General features: G+C 40.5%; 1 protein-coding gene and 1 long non-coding RNA gene across 13 annotated transcripts in view; one reads left to right on the top strand and one right to left on the bottom strand.

The window, feature by feature from the left end:
• The window catches only part of LOC118970864 (uncharacterized), a 33,624-nt gene extending 24,717 nt beyond the window's left edge, over positions 1–8,907 (bottom strand). The window contains exon 1 of the long non-coding RNA XR_012120745.1: positions 8,773–8,907. This is a non-coding gene — a long non-coding RNA (uncharacterized lncRNA). The remainder of the gene's footprint in view (positions 1–8,772) is intronic.
• The window catches only part of MEGF11 (multiple EGF like domains 11), a 329,933-nt gene extending 318,834 nt beyond the window's left edge, over positions 1–11,099 (top strand). For 4 of the 12 annotated variants that reach the window (XM_037010030.2, XM_037010025.2, XM_037010026.2 and 1 more), the window contains 2 exons: positions 1,786–1,842; positions 8,679–9,632. In XM_037010030.2, the coding sequence (XP_036865925.2) occupies positions 1,786–1,842; positions 8,679–8,902 (281 nt within the window). In that variant the 3' untranslated portion in view covers positions 8,903–9,632. Of the gene's footprint in view, positions 1–1,785 lie in introns of all 12 variants that reach the window. The other 8 variants (XM_073212036.1, XM_037010028.2, XM_073212034.1 and 5 more) reach the window with 5 other exon arrangements.
• Positions 11,100–16,864: the final 5,765 nt, after the last annotated feature.

Here is a 16,864-nt window from a genome sequence, read left to right as displayed (position 1 = left end):
CAGGGCAGGGCCTTAGCACACTGGACAACCTGGGTCTGAGCTCAGGCTCCAGCTGGCTTCCGGGGCTCAAGAGAGATGCAGGTCTTGAAAGTCCCTGGGTCCAGTAAGACTAAGAAGAGAAAAGGTTCTGAATTCATCTGCTCATGGAGCACGCATGGGCTGCAAAGACCCTGGACCTGTACATAGGAGACTGTGCTTGGCTGTGGGCTGCCTCAGCAGGGTCCAGGGCATTCAGTGACCTCACCCCCACCCCTATACACACATCTACCACCACCACCCTGTATCCATGAGAACATCCTCTGGAGACAGCCCAGATTTCTCTTTGCTTTGCAGATCTAGATCTCACTCTTCAACCAGTGTAACCAAAGCCACCACACACTGTCATATTTTGGCTTACATAAAAGCAGGCTGGTGGCTGATGGGAGAGAATATTTGGGGAGATCAGAGTTCTAGTTGCAACTCAACCTCTCATTTGCTGTTGTAGTGTCACATAAGTCACTGCCCCTTTTTTATAGAACAGGAAACAAAAGCCCAAAAAGGAACAAGTTAACAGCTTAGCCTTCCTCCTTCAGGGAAGGCAAATGAAGCCCATGTCTGGATAAAATGCTAAACTGATGCCAGGGACACAAACTGTTGCAGTCATGTTTTTGAAGGGCATAGGTACCTATAGGCCCTCTTCTCAAGAACAGCATACTTGAGAAAAACTTGGGCATGTTCTGCCCTATTACTCAGTAATATGTGGAAGGCAGGCAGATGGGAGTAAATTTTGCAAGTTCAACTGGGCGGTGGAGGTGGTATGGGGAAATATCTAAGCAATGGGTTGGTCCTTAATGTCAGAAATGGGGGAGATCAAATGGTGTCAAACTGTATGTCAGCAAGTATTAAAGCACTTAGCATGCCTTGTCTGGTACTGTGTTCTCAGTTAAAAGCTGGAAATAATAATAGTAATAATAATGGCTTTGACTCTGAGCAAGAATCATTTACTGTCTCAACCTAAAAATACAAGTTTCTTTTCTGGGAAAAGAACCTGAGCTTGGTCCCTGGAGTTTTATGTTCTGCCTTTGGCTGGGGCTCAGGACCATGCATTGTGGGGGCCTAGAATAAAGATTGACAGCCAAAAAGGAGAAAAGAATCCTTGGGTTGAAAAACTCTGGTAATATTTTTCAAAGGTAACTCTCAATTATGGGCAAATGGCCCAACTCCACCCCCGCAAAATGTCTACAAGAGCTGATTATGGATGGGAAGGACTAGCCACCCTGTAAAGATGGTAATTCAAGAAGCTCAGCCACATGTCCACCTCCTTTCCCTGGCTGCCTTGTCAAGCTTCGATCCAGGAGAGGAGAGGCAGGACCAGAGCTGAGAGCTGAAAACATCTTCAACTCCGTTCCAAAATCCAACAGAACTGCGACTTGGAATGTCCTTCACCCCTTCTCCAAGCCAAGAACTGGTTCTAATCCACTCCTTATCCTATACTTTCGGAACTGGGACTTCACCTGCAGTGGCTGCGGGTAGCACCAGAGCTGCCTTTGATCACCTGCTGGAAGATGTTTCCCTCAGAGTGAAGGTTAAAGAAGAGGGGTGCTGAATATGCAGGGGGCACTGGGGCTCACTTACGAGCCTTTTAAGGATTCCTGTATGTTTTAAATGATTTAGAGTAGATTGAACCCAGAATAATTTTCTGGTTCTAAAGAACTACTATTTTCTGGAGAAGGGAGAAGGGAAAAAGGAGTGTGAGTGAACTAACCCCTCCCCATATTTTTCCTTCCTTACGCTATTTTTATGCAGGTACCTGTGGAATGGATAGACGTCAGAACACATACATTATGGACAAAGGCTTCAAAGGTAGAGTACCCAATCACGACGCTCCATTAGAAAGGGCTTAGTGAGATACAGAGTGCAGATCTGACATGACCAGGAATTCTACCAGAGACACTGCGCCATCTCTTCCCCCACCCCCCAAAAAGTTAAAAGACCAAAGGACCTGGGGCTGCTGGGTAGCCCTGCCTAGGAGGACCAATTGTAAAACTAATGAATTTATATTTCAATTTCAGTTGCACCTGCTTAGCAAATACACTGGGTTTTTTATAGATGCCAACTAAATGTCTTTGGAAACATAGAACGTCATTACCCAGCTAATTAGTATGAGTTAAATTGATTATAAAATCTGAAATAAAGCCAATTTACCTGCCCCAGAAGTCTCCTGTCATTGTGCTGGCAAGGAATGACACCGTACACCTGCTGGCTTTCCAAGGCACAAGGAATAAAAGTGATACCTAGCGTTAATATTGTATGGCGTACCACCTTCAAGAAGCCCCCAGGAGCGGGAAGCCAGTACTAAATCTCTAGCACATGGAAGCTGCAAGTCGGATCATCCTTCTAGGAAGTCTATGGGTGAGGCAAAGATGAAGGGCCAGGTCCTGCCCCTGGGCTTAGGCCCTATGTTTAAATGACAAAATGTGTGAAATAGGTGGCTTTGGAACTATGTCACTAATTACTCTCACTTACTGACTGTGACCTTAGACTGTGAGCTATCATCCAGTTTCCTCATCTGCAAGGTTGGGGTAGGATAATTATGCCTGTCCTATTGTCTCAAGGTTATCATAAGTATTCAATAAAATCAGAGATGGAATGTGTTTTGTATATTATAAAGGGTTGTGCTAATGTAACAGGGCCCTCCTTTTGTCTGAAGTCCATTTAAGAGAGTCTCAGCCAGACTGAAAGAAGTATGACTGATAGCCAGCAAAGATTCCAATACATGTCCTAAAATAAATCTAGCTGTGCACCAAGGTCCCCTGGAAAGCTTGTTATAATACAGAGATGTTCACACCCTATCTTCCCAAGATTCTGAAAGCGTAGATGAGGTGGGTGGTGGGGTAGGAGGCTGAAATCTGTTTGTGATGAGTACCTTAGGGTATCCTGAGTGTATCACCCAACTAACATCTAGAAACCATTGGTCTAGACTGACCCAGATATCCTGGATTACTGTTCTGCTCTTTCAGACTTAGCCTTAGTTACACCCAGGACACAAATATTTCCTAAACAAGAAGAGCAATTCTACAGCCCTTGGTGGGATAGTTATTAGATGGTGGGTGCATGAGGGATGGGTGGTGGTAGTGAGCACTGTATTCTGGGCAAGAGAACACAAAGTGCAAGTCACCGTAAGCACATGTTCAGATGTGCACAGCACAAGAAAATGATCTGGAGACAGGAGGTCACCCCAGGATCCTGGCTGGCCGAAGGACACTACTCCCCTGGGAGCATTATTCTGGCCATTTAGAGTTTTGACTTAGGCCATCCAAATAGAAGCAAGCACCATTTCAGTAGGTGAGGCTAAAAACAGAAAAGACAGCCCTATTATTTTATCACTGTGACCTGAGGCCTTAGTTTCTTTCTCAAAGAGGTATAGGGGATTCAGCAGAAAAATCTCCTAAGGGCCCTTGCAGCTCTGAGGATATGTGACTCAAGTGGGAATAAGCTCCAACTGGCCCAGGCACCTCAATAAATGAGCACACAACTTCCCTATGCACTGTTGTCCTGGGCACTGTGACTGGAGTAGCTCCTTTCAAACTCAAAGCTTAAAGGAGAAGGAAAGCTGAGAAAAACAGTGTCTCTACCTCAGTGTCATTCATTCCTATTTTGTGGGATCATCTATCCAAGTCTGAGTGCAGGGAAGGCCAGATTTTGTTTTACCACTCTGGCTATAATGATCCTGTAACTTGAGAGAGAACAGAGGGCTATAGGTAAATGTACCAGTGGATTTAGTGACTAGCACATCAATAAGAGAATTCAAAAAGAGTAACTGGAATGCCAGTTTGAAATTTTACAGAAATATTTATAAAAGACATGGAATAAACTCCACTAACTGGCTGAACTCTCAAGTAAACATTTAATAAAATAGTTTATACCAGAAATGAAATTATTTCTTAAAACTACTGGGCTAAACCAAATCAGAAACACTAAGATTAACGAGTTTAAGTGTTCTCTGAGCTCATTGGGAAAGAGACCTGGCCTGGGAGGTAGAAGACTTAGATTCCAGTCCTAGTTTGCTGTGTGGTGCTGACTAGATCACAGCATTTTCTGGGTTTCTTCATCTTTTAGAACAAGGTACCATCTCTAAGGCCCTTTAAGCTCTTTAAGACATTCTACAAGTCGTAAATCAGTCAGTGCTTCCTCTTGCCCTGCTACTTACTTAAAACCTCCCCTCACTGTCATCCTGGAAGTTGTGAGACCACACACACTGCTGTGCCAACCCCATTTTACCTCTCAATACCTTTCTATCTCCCCTCCACCTTCTCCCCTTTAGCACAATGATTCTACAACAAACTGCCTACATTCAAATTTCTTGTGTCAGACATTTCCAAGTGCTTTAAAAGAAATCCTCCCCACTACTCTCACCTTTTTGATCCTGAAATCCTGGATCCCACTGTTACTGACTGCCACTTTCCCCACCTGTATGCTCCTTGCTAATCCAATCCCCAAGTCTCCCTTGCAATAACCCTGGGTTCTGAGGTAGTTAAGAGCCCACTGATACCCTGAAAATGTTTTTCAGCCAGTGTGCTTCTGAACCTCAGCTCTCCCATTTCCTGTCCCCACATCCTCTCTGTCAAGAAAAGGACGCTAACCTAGGACCCAGGAAGAGAAAAGGCAGTGTGGCCTTCTAAGTAACAGTAGTAGACCGAGAAACAAAAGATGGACGTTCTGTGCCTGGGTTTTCCCCAACAGTGAAATGCTGGCCTTAAGTAGATGTTAGTGTGAACCTGAAGTCCTGGGTAAGTTCGGATCCCACTCACACAGTGGCCTTGGAAAGTCATTTCCCTCTCTGGATTTGCTGCTTCCTTTATAAAACAGATGTTTATATTAGCTCATTTCAGAGACCCATTCTGCCTCTGACAGTATAAGGCTGTGTGTGATTTCAGGAAGGTAGGAACTAGGTGAAAACAAATATGAAGGCTTTATAGAGCTAAGCCTTCAGTCCTAAGGCTATTACAGGCATTGGAAGAGTGACTCCCCAAAGCTTGGGTAGCCTTGGTTGACGCTTCCCCTTTCTTTGCAAATGCCCTGAAGGGCTTGGTCTAGCACAGTGGTAGGGGTGGGGCTGTAAAGGGATGAGGAAGTGTTTTAAGCAGCTAGTTCTTCTTCCCCTTCCCCTACCCACCCCGGGGGGGCAGACAGGTAGATGACTCAGCTAGAGAAAAGAGTAGCTACCTGAAGAGTTTTCCAGCTTCCATAATTCAACACCCTCCCTCCCACTACCTCAACACCCACACACATACTTCTCCATCCTTTGTCCTTACACCTTCTGGCCCCTTTATGAAAGATACAGCTTCTCCCTGAGACTAATCCCCTCCCCTAACCAAACTTATCTTTTAACCATTTAGGTGTGTCCCTTGGTGCAAACAATTTACAGTAGCACCCACCCCTTATCCAAGGTTTTGCTTTCCTCGGTTTCAGCTGTCCAGTCAACCATGGTTTGGAAGCAGATGATCCCAATAGTAGCCTAATGCTTTATCATAATGCCTACATCATTCACCTCACTTCATACTGTCACACAGGAATTTTAATCATCTCACATCATTACAAAAAGAAGGACCAGTACAGTAATTTTGAGAGAGATATCACATCACAAACTTTTACTACAGTATAATTTCTGTTTTATTGTTAATCTCTTATTGTGCCTAATTTATAAAATTAAACTTTATCACAGGTATATATGTATAGGAAAGTAGAGTATATAATAGATTTCAGGCATCTGGGGAGTCTTGGAACGTGTCCCCCTTATGAACTCCTTGTATTCCTCAAAATTTTAAAGCAGCCCAGACTTATCTGGTGGGAATGTCTGAGGCTCTTTCAGTCATTGAGCGAGAACTTCAAGGTTCTGCCATTGCCCTAACTGAATCAGTCATGGGATATTCACTAAAGTGTAGAGCTTGGCCTTTCTCTCAGCAGGGCGTGGCCCCATACCTAAAAAGTACTCCTTGTTGAGGGTTAAGGTGAAGCTAGCTTACAGATAGTTGCATTTAGAGATACAGAACGGGAACTGGTAACAAGATGTGAGGGGAAAACACCATGAGTGAATACCAGAGAAGACAGGAGTTATGTCCTAACTCAAACTGCAACTGACTCTTGAACAATGCAGGAGTTAGCTAAGGGCACTGACCCCCTACACAGTTGCAAATCCATGTATAACTTTTGATTCTCCCAAACTAAACAACTGACAGCCTTCTTCTAACTAAATACCTTACCCATAACATGAAGTTGGCTAACACATATTTTGTAAGTGTATTTTAATACTGTATTCTTAAAACAAAGAGAAAATGTTTTTTCAAATTGTCACCAATCTCCATAAAAAAATTCCAATATATTTATTGAAAAAAGCCCATGTATAAGTGGACCCCACACAGTTCAAACTCATGTTGTTCAAGAGTCAACTGTACTTACTAACATAGCAGAATTTATGAGCTTTAGTTTCATCATTTCTAAAGTAGTAATTGATAGTTCTTCCTGCCCAGCATCCTTCACAAATTAACCAGCTTCAAATAATCTAACCAGAATGAAGACTAACTATAAGTGCTACATAAAGTAAGCTATTGCTATTGCTCAAGTTTTAGAAAATATGCAGAGGCAGCTGCCAATCAAGATAAAAGGATGTGTCAGGGTAGGGAAGAGGGGACACCCAGGAGAGAGCCCTTCTTTAATCAGTACTAGTCCTTAGCTTCCAAATAAGCAGCTCTGGGTCATATTGCCTTACCCGTTGGCTGGTGAGTTCACAGACTCCAAAGGGGCCATGTTGGGGTTCCTGGACGTACTTAGCCCCACTCCCTTGTACTAAGAAACAAAGTGCTCACTAGAGGCAACTTCATGTGGCCCTGGGCAGGTCATGGCCCAGGACCCACAGCCACCTTTCCCCATGAGCGCCAGACCAGCAGCTGGCCTATCCAGCCTCTCTAGTCCTTGCTGGGACTGCTCATTGTCTACCAAGTATATTTTCTCCTCTTTTCTAAGATTCTATGCTAGGAAGAGGCCACAACCTCATATGGGACCGAGGCCAACATCTCTATCTGTAGGCCAAGTTGTGATGGGAAGTGCTCTAAGCTTGGCTCTGCTACTGATGAGCAATGTGACTCTGGGGAAGTTACATCCCCATTCTAAACTTCAGTTTTTCCCATAAGCAATAAAGGGAGAGGAGGGGGAGAGGAATAACACTGTTCTGCCCACATCACAGGGTGGTGTGAACACTTGAAGGGACTGATGGGTCATTTTACTTTTGTACAAGATTGAGGAAATGCTAAAGCTTTTAGTATAGGGTTATACCAATAACCCTATACTAAACTAAATGTAAATCCCCTCCCAACCACTTACCTATTATGGGAGAAAAGACTACTGTGGTAGCACACATCTCTACTACTTCAGCTGTGTGTAGTGTTCTGCTCTCAATGGACCAAGTTACATCTAATCACCCCCTGAGTTCGTTACATTATCACTTTCACTTTTTCATATTTTAATCTCACAAGAGACAGAAAGCACAGATCACCAGCAGCCTGCAGTGTAATTTGTGGTGGTCCTGGTAAAGGATCACCCAAGAATTTCGCCACCTGCTACCACATATAGAAATTCAGACCTCTTAGATCACCCTTGACTATCAACCCTCTGCAACTCAGTGTGTATTTCTAGACCCCCTGGCTGGCAGAGTCCCACAGAAGGATGAGCCCCACAGAAAGCTGCCAGATTACAGAGTCTACTGTTCTCTCTAGGCAAGTCCTGCCTCATTTGGCAGGGGCTTGGTAGTCAACAGTGATCTTTATCTCGCTTCCTATTTATAAACTAGTTTGCATCCTTTTATCCTAACATGCTCTGCAGTCTTGGGGATAATGCACTGAGAGGCAGCAACAGAGGAAGCATGAGCTCTCCTAGTATCAGAGAGAGACACTGCTAAAATAAATTTCAGTTAGCATTCATGAGAACTATAGGGTGACCCTAGAGGACATACTGCAGACTTGCTAGAAATCAGGACCTCTCCAAAGGCTAGCTTGAGACGGAGGTGCTTTGAACACCTCTATTACACTTAAGGCTGCCCCACTTCTGATCACGAGCGTCTTGAAAGCAGGAATGCTGCCAGGGTTTGCTGCCTGAAGGTTGCCAAACTGCTGACACCTGTGCCAAAATACACTTCTACTTCTTCTGATCCTAAGCTTCTTAGCCAACAGAACGAATTCAAAAGAAGAATGATATGACAAAAAACACACAGGCCAAGGAGTCCCAAGGCATGGAGATTCAAGTCTTGGCACTGCCATTTATGAGCTATGTAACCTTAGCCAAATCACTTAATCTCTCTGGGCCTTCATCCTATAAAATGCAAACTAGCAACAACCTTGCAGAATCTTGTAAAAACTGAGTAATAGATGTGAAAATTTATTATGAATATTTTGAGTTAATCCCTTTCTGGTGCTATACCTATTAAAAGCAAAATGTTCCTATCCCTCCAAAAACATGTTTCTTTAGAAAAAGAATTCTGCCTACAGAGGAAAGCACTCCACAGTATGTTTAATAAGTAAATCTTGTATTATCATAAGGTTTTACAGCTCCAGGACCCTGAAGGCACATAAACTCAAGTCTGCTTCTGGTATTTAAATGAAGTCCTATGTCCTTGCTTGTCCTAAGGAATCTCTCTTGCCTTGCAGATTACATGAAAGAATCCGCGTGCAGTTCTAGCACTTGTTCTTTGAATAGCAGTGAAAACCCTTATGCTACAATTAAGGACCCACCCATCCTCACCTGCAAGCTTCCAGAAAGCAGCTATGTAGAAATGAAGTCGCCTGTGCACAGGGGCTCTCCGTACATAGATGTGCCATCCTTGTCGACATCTAATAAAAATATATATGAAGTTGGTAGGTGTTTCAAATAAGTATGTAGTGAAATCAGGGCAATAGTACAGCATCTGCAGTTAAAAAAAAAAAGCCCTCTCCACTCACCCTATCTTGAAAACACAACCTTCTTTTGTTGCTTTCTAAGGAATCCAAGGTGAAATGTCTTTCCCAGGGCTGCCCTCCTCTCTCATGCAGGAAATCAAATTCTTATGCCAATTCTGCTTTAAAAAACACCAGAACTAGCATGAAGCAGAATCACGGGTGGGAAATGGGGAGTGGAGAGACACACACATACACTTCAACTGATCAGTAATACAAATCATAGTTCAAAAAAGTAAACAATAAGGACATTTCAAGTTTCTAAATCACCACCTTCTATCTCCCAGTTTAATTTATGTCACTGGGCTCAATGATAAGATCCCTACCTCTAGTATATTTTAAATCTCTTGGTTTTGACCAGAGCTTGGGATTGTGACAGCACACCCACTTAGGTTTTCCCTTTTCAAGCCTCAATCCAAATCCTCATATGTTATCACAGATTTATAAATCCCTGGCTTCTCTCTCCACTGAGTTAAATAGAATCCCCCACCCCCCACAATAAGGCAACCAAAGCTAATCTGTTCTCTGAACTCATTTTTCACTATATTCCCTAGAGCCCACAGTCAGTGTGGTCCAAGAAGGCCGTGGTCATAACTTCAGCTATATCCAGAATCCATACGACCTACCTAGGAACAGCCATATTCCTGGTCACTATGACCTCCTCCCAATAAGACAGAGCCCTGCCAATGGGCCCTCCCAGGACAAGCAGTCTTAAGAGGGATAAGCTACTCTCTTGCAATGTGCTCTGCTGAATATTCTGACTCTCTGAAAGAAGACAATCCCTTAACTTGAAATAATGATACAGACTGACTCCAGCTGCATGTTAGTTATTACTTTCACCTGGAACTAAAGAAGAGCTTCCAAGTGGGACTGGGGTAATTGCTCAAAAGGTCGTTCACAAAGGCAACTCCTATCACCCATTTACCCCAACCCCAAATGCCCTGTATTATATGATCTTTTAAAACATTTAAGGTACAGCTACTCATCAACATCAGCTAAATATATATATTTATATATATAATTATCTGAAACATGATGCTTAAAAACTATGTAGAATAGGTTTGAGGAGAAAAGGGGACTGGGGAGGGGAGAGGATTACTTTAAAGCACCTGAAATGTATATGTACTTTTGGTTGCTGTTACCATCAACATCTGTTTTTTATCACCTAAGATAATTAGTACATAGACACAAACTGTACTAATTTCAATCCTGAAGTACCTGTACATATATGTCTGGTCCATCAAATTACAGCAGCCAAGATCACAGAGTTTAGTATATAGTCTAATGCTGACATTTTCAATTTTTAAAAAATGAGACTTCAATAAATACAAATTAACTTTCTCTCTTCTGCCCCTGGTGGTAGTAGGAGAAAAAAAAAGTTTCAAAAGTACAGCTGTCTCTTTCAGACTATGACAATGATTTCTAGGCCAGATTTACCAAATCTTGCCAATTCAAAGTTCAAGAACACTGCAAGTCAGTCCTGGCCTTGTCATATCTCCTTAGTCCATTCACTCCTGAGTTATTCCATGTGAAACAGAACTCTGAGATGATGCTTTAAGCAAGCACAGACCGGTAAGAATTAAGTATCCTAAAAATGGCTACTTAGCCTCCCAAAATTATCTGGTTGGCATTCCTTGATTCAGAGGAAGCACTTCTCTATAAATATTGAGCTTGACATAGTATGGAACCTTAAGGTATGGAGGAAATTAGACAAAAGTGGATACTGCAAAAGTTTAAACTGCTTGAAGTACATCATGCTTTTTGATGGAACTAAAGGAAATGATGGAAGACTATCCTGTAATCAGTTGTAATAATGTAAGAACTTTATATAGACAGCATATAAGGATATAAGGTACTCCTATCTTCTACATTAAAATGACCACTGAGATGGCCAAAAATGTATTACAATGAGCTAAAGCTCCAGAACCCAGTATTCAGATCTATTTATACCTTCCGCTACTAATGAACACAGGTAAACTGGGAGACAATTCTCAAGCCCTAAAAAGATGACCTCCTCACAAGAATTAAAAGACTAAAAGGGCAAACTGAGGAAATTAATGGCCATCCCTGTTCCACTCCATTCTCTGGTTAAGTCTAGCCAGTAAAAAATGCTTCCAGAAAGGTACACAGAAGAGGAACTAAGTGACGGCAAAGTTGAAATAGCTGTTCCAGGAAGCACGGGAGTTCTGGAGCTCTTGATACAGATTGGATATCTGCCATAGAACCCATGGGCGATAAGAAGCAAAATCAAGAAAATAAACAAGTAAATGCCCCCTCCCAATTTCACTCAAGGCATAAGCCAGTTTTATTGTTACAGGGAAATATACTTACATGAATGCTGCATGTGTGCATGGGAGCAAGTGATCAGCAATAGCAAATTTTCTTTCCAAAAAAGCCTTATTAAAATATACTAGAAAATTACATTGTAGACCCAAGTATGTATTTCTCATTCATATGTAGAAACAGATATAGATAAGAGACTTACCTCAGTATTTCAGGGCAGCAAATGCTCAATTATCTTTGTGAAGCCAGGATCAAGAAACATGGTGAAGTAGGGCCAGCAAGGTGAAACTTCAGCTCAATCCCAGGTTTATCTTCTCCCCTTACCCTCCATGTGTAATAACCGCTGCCTGACAAACTGCAAACAAGCAGCATCCAAGTTTCACCTCTTCTTTGCCAACTACCATCTGGGCAAAAGTCAGCAAGAAGTGGCATAGTCGAATTGCTAAAGCACTGGGTCAAGAGATTTGAGTGTTATTTGCCCTCTCTGGGCTCCTTTTTTCCCCATTTATTAAAAAAGGGGGGATAATCAGGTAAGGGGGAGTTAAAAACCCTTCAGGTCACATTCTATGATTTTTAAGGAAACGTAATACAACTAAAATCAGGCGATAGAGAAAAGGGAAAGGCAGAGGGTGTGATTAATCTATGGTGACAACAGCTGCCTTCATGTATCTACGCATTACTGGTATATTTCAACCTTACAGAGCAACTGTTAGGAACTTCTGCCTAGCACTGTCACAAATAGGTTCACGGTCAACCTAAACATGTGCACTGTGCATTTTATTGGCAACTTGGAAAGAGCTGTTCTATTATTTTACAGAAATTAAGTTTTCATTCAAAGTGATATGCATACAATTCATATGAATAAAGAAAATACTATTATTGTACAATAGCATAAGACTGTGAAATGGCAATACTTTTTTAAACAATCCAGATTTGTAATATATTTGTTCACTGTGTAGAGGGATCATACCATGTACAAAATAAAATGAATTTCTCAAATTAATTTAACAAGAATGCCTACTGCTGTGTTGTAAACTGAAAATGTATCTATAATCTACCCCTTAGGTTTAAGGGTATAAATAACCTACATTTTGTGTGGTTACTACAGCCAGCCAGAAAAGTGAAAATTATCCCAATTAGATGCTTAAAAATAAAGTGAAAAAGTCTAACACATTTACAACAGAGTCTCTTCCTTTAAAGTAATGAATGGGAACAACATAATCTTATTCTTGTCCAAAAACTTTTGAAAAATGTCATATACATCTGTATATACAAAAAAGAGAATTTCCTGCTTTCACTAAGATCTGGACTCAAAGACAACTGTTTGAGCTCTGCTCAGCTCCAGAGGCACAAAGGTACTTCTATGGAATGGAATAAAGGCAAGTGTAAGGGACACCTAATTTGCATAAGTACAATGAATAGCTTTCCACTAGTAGAAATTATTAACCCAGTACAGTATTCTAGGTACATCTCTTTTAGGACCTTTTAAAACATAACCCTGTGGCTTAACTGGTAAAGCAGCAGCAAGATTAAATTACAATAAAATACAGATGCTAAAGAATAGCTTACTGAATGCACTCAATGATATGTTTAAAATTGCTCCTTCATACTTTCAACGGTTTTGCAAACAATCCTATTTCCAGCAAACTAAAAACTTTCTAACTTGTCAGTTCACAAACTTACATGATACTCAAGTTATTCACATTTAATAAAATGTTTAACCAAGAATAATTTTGCTAGTTAGAGATTAAGACTCATTCAGAAATTATCTTACTAACAGAATTCTCAAGGGGTAGAACTTGACATCTCAGTAAAAGATAAGACTATCAAAAGTTATAAAGCTAAAAAAAGGTATTTACTGAGAATAATAGTGTTAAGATTATGACTAAGAAGCTCTGAATAATACCTAACACTATAAATGATAACCAAAGGCTGCAGGCTGTGCACTCAATACAGAAAATTCAAGAATGATACATTCTATGAGCCATTTATCTAACCAGAGGAAAGACAAAAGAGTCCCATTTACTCAGTATGTGGCAAAAGGAGATGGAGACTCTCAGAAGGGAATGGGTGGATACATAAGGACTCATTATACTACTATATTTCTGTATAATTAGTATACAGCATTTATATAATTTTTAATGAAAAAATTTCACTGCCTAAATGGTAATTTTGATTATAACTCCACAAACCAAACTAGAATGAACCCTAGGATTAGCCCCTTTAGCTGGTACTTTCTTATTGTTCTGACATGAGGTTATAGGGGGGATAGACACTGGGAATGTAAATATGAACATGGGACATTCCCTGCCCTTGTGGATCTTACAATGCAGCAATTACAAAAGGGCAGGGATAAATGGAAGGCCCTGGACATTAGTGGGGTGCTGATTATACATTTTCTTCCCGACTTGCAAAACTAGAAAGACTTAGCAGAGATCCAATCAAAACCCAAAGAAGGTAGAAGCTCTGTTCTGTAGGTACAGTTGTCAGATTCCCTCCTCGTTCTAGCTCCTGCCTCCCCAAAGCCATTGTCTAACCCACAGATGACCCCCCAGAGCCTTGGGTTGAGAGAAAGCATCGGGACCTGAGATCGCGCAAAGCACTGTTCCTTGGGTATCCACTTAAATGGAAACCAAAACCAGTACCTGAGGATCCTAACATCCTCCATGGTTAGTTTCACATCAGAGAGAGCCTACAGAAAGTGTTGCTTCTTGGGCTTCCCAGAATAAGCCATGACCTTATTCTAAAATATTCTTAGAGCCATATGATTAAATAAATGCTTTGGCAGAGTCTAGCACAATGGTCAGCAACTTCTTATAGGTAAGACAAGGAACCATACCACTTGCCTAGAGATCTAAAATATGGTACGCTGAGAGACTGGAGGTGGTTGGTAGGGAAATGGCTGCCAAAAGCAGTATACTTACTCAATGGGATGTGGCTAACAGGCTCTGAGATTTTGTGGTCTGGGGCAGAGTTAAGTCTACTGACTCAAACATAGGAAAGTAATCCTGTTGTTTCACTACCAAGTCCTAGTACTGGCAACAGAGTGGTTAACAGCCAGTATACATGACATCTGTGCCAGGACCTATCAGTTCCATGCTTAATAATGTTAAATAATTGAATTCAAATGTTTAGACTAATTATTATTATGCTAACAGCCACACAGTACTATTTATATCATGTGTATAAACGTAACCTATACATTTGGATTTAATCATTGGTTCTACTGAATAACTAGCTCTATCCAATAGATTGGATTGCTGTACCTTTTTGTAGATTCCTGTGAGGTAGTAATAAAAAATTGAACACAAAAAGTTTTTAAAAGTTCTCTCCCTCAGACTAAATGCATTTTAAAGTACATATTAAAAGCCAGCTGAAACTTTTTTTAATAGTAAAAGCCAAAAAACAAGCAGTTCTCGATTTAGTTTACAGAGCAGCCCATCAAGTGCTCCTCCCCACTTAACACATATGCTCTGATGCATACTGTAACACATATGCTCTGATGCATACTGTAACACATATGCTCTGATGCATACTGTAACACATATGCTCTGATGCATACTGTTGAAATTGACAGTCATTTTGCAAATGGTCTGAAAGCTTTTATCTTATTTAATGGAGTTAACATGGAAATGAAGGTAACATTTTAATAAAGTTACTAAGACCAAAAACATTAGCAAAGTGTACACCTGGTTTTTACTCATCAATTACATTTAAATTTGAGTTAGAATGTGTAATGATTAGGCTCTGCTACCTGAAGAAAGAGTTCACAGAATTACTGAATTAGAGCTAGAATGAACCCCAGAAATTATCTAATACAGTCCCCTCATTAAATGGAAGAAGGTAAGGCTGAGACAAAATGACCAGAAGAGCTGTGACTAGAATTCAAGTCTTTTGTCAACTAGTCTACTGCTCTGATATACCTGCGACTGTCAGTCTTTCAACTCAGAGTTTAGCACTCTTCCTAATACATGCCAAATATCATCCTTTCAAATATTATCTCTCTGTCCTCCAAGTCAATTTTCAGGGAAATAGATACTTCAACTAAAATGATCTCTCAGCCTAATGGTCTCCCCCTATGTACCTTGTAATGATATTAGTACTCTATTACTTCATTGTTAACATCAGCCTCCTAAATTTGGGGAAACACCATTTAAAACATTGGAATGACAACTCCAGTTTATTTGGCATTTGTAGAGGTGACTGGGAAAGCTGACCTATCAAATTCCAGAAGGGGTATGGCACCAGCACCACCCCAACCAGAACAAAAATCAGCCCCCTCCTCTTTCACACTCAATGCTAACCCATTAAATGATGCAGTGGAAAAGGGTGCCTTCATGGTTTGTTTTCTTTTTTCCCCCCACACAGGAAATGGATGTCAGGAAGAGTCTTTATACAAAATACGTATTTTGTTTTGATTTTTTTTGTCAGGTTTAAGATGTTTGTGAGATACCAAGTAACCAGTCTCCATTTTTCTCTTCTGCCAAAAAGAAAAAAGGCAATTTGAAACCTAGCAGGTTGGAGTAAGGTCTCAATTACCCACCAGCCTTCCAATTATTCTGCTTCTGGTATTGGCTAAAACTGTCTAAAACAAGTAGTATTTTCTCTTTATAGTAGAAGAGATTATGACAATAGCTCAAACCACTGAGTGCTTTTATTTTGTAAATACAGTATCACTAAAAATAAAAATTAAGATGTTCATTTTCCCAGTTATGAAATAAATATGACCAGCTCTCATGGGCAATCCAAACTTGGAAGTCTAATTTTTCTGCATAATCTTTCTCAACGTAAAAGACCTCCAGTGTAGTCACTGGCTAGCACCCCTCTTAGAAGTAAATTTCACATACTCAATGCAATGGTTAAAGATAACTTACCCTTATAGAACAACTACTACTAAAAAAAACCCCCATATACAGCACTTGAGAACAACGACATACTAGTTTAAATCAAGTCAAGACAGCTAATTGACTTTTTAAGAAAATACAACAGGCTAAATATTCAAAGTTAAAGTAACTTGAAAAGCAGGGTCAAGCAGCAAAATACTTCTAACCTGCCCTGAGCCCTAAATTTTTGTATAATATTTAAAAACTTAATGTTTCTTGAGAGTTTGTCTCCTGAAATACCATCAGAATGAATACACTTTTTGAGAGACATTCAGAGCCATTTTCTACAACTAAAGGTTTCTTGAAATTCTCCCAAGATCCATTCCGTGGCAACATTTACTAAACTTAGTAAAATTCAAAGTTACTTTATTCATTTTCATGAATAAGAGAAAATATATTTCAAAAATATAGGAGAAATTACCTACACTGTCCTTCCCTTAAGTATTTTTGTAAAAAACTTGCTGCCAATCTTGAGTAAAATAGTGACAGAACCATTTCCTGGGTCTGGTGATACTGCTATGTATGGAAGTACAGAGATTATTTCCCTAATGTTTTGGTAATACTTTTTCCAAGAAAAAAATAACTGAACTGTATGTCTAAAATCAAAGCTGAATTCACACAATACCTCTAATTCAATGTTTACTCTGGAATGCAAGGACCTATGCTCTATTTTTCAGAATCAAAATATCCATGGCTGCATCCAAAACACTCAAAGAAAAATATAATCTGACAACA

This window comes from Manis javanica, chromosome 8, assembly GCF_040802235.1.
Source record: "Manis javanica isolate MJ-LG chromosome 8, MJ_LKY, whole genome shotgun sequence".
Taxonomy (NCBI): domain Eukaryota; kingdom Metazoa; phylum Chordata; class Mammalia; order Pholidota; family Manidae; genus Manis; species Manis javanica.
Note: the sequence above shows the minus strand (reverse complement) of the source record. Positions and strands in the feature narration are given on the sequence as shown.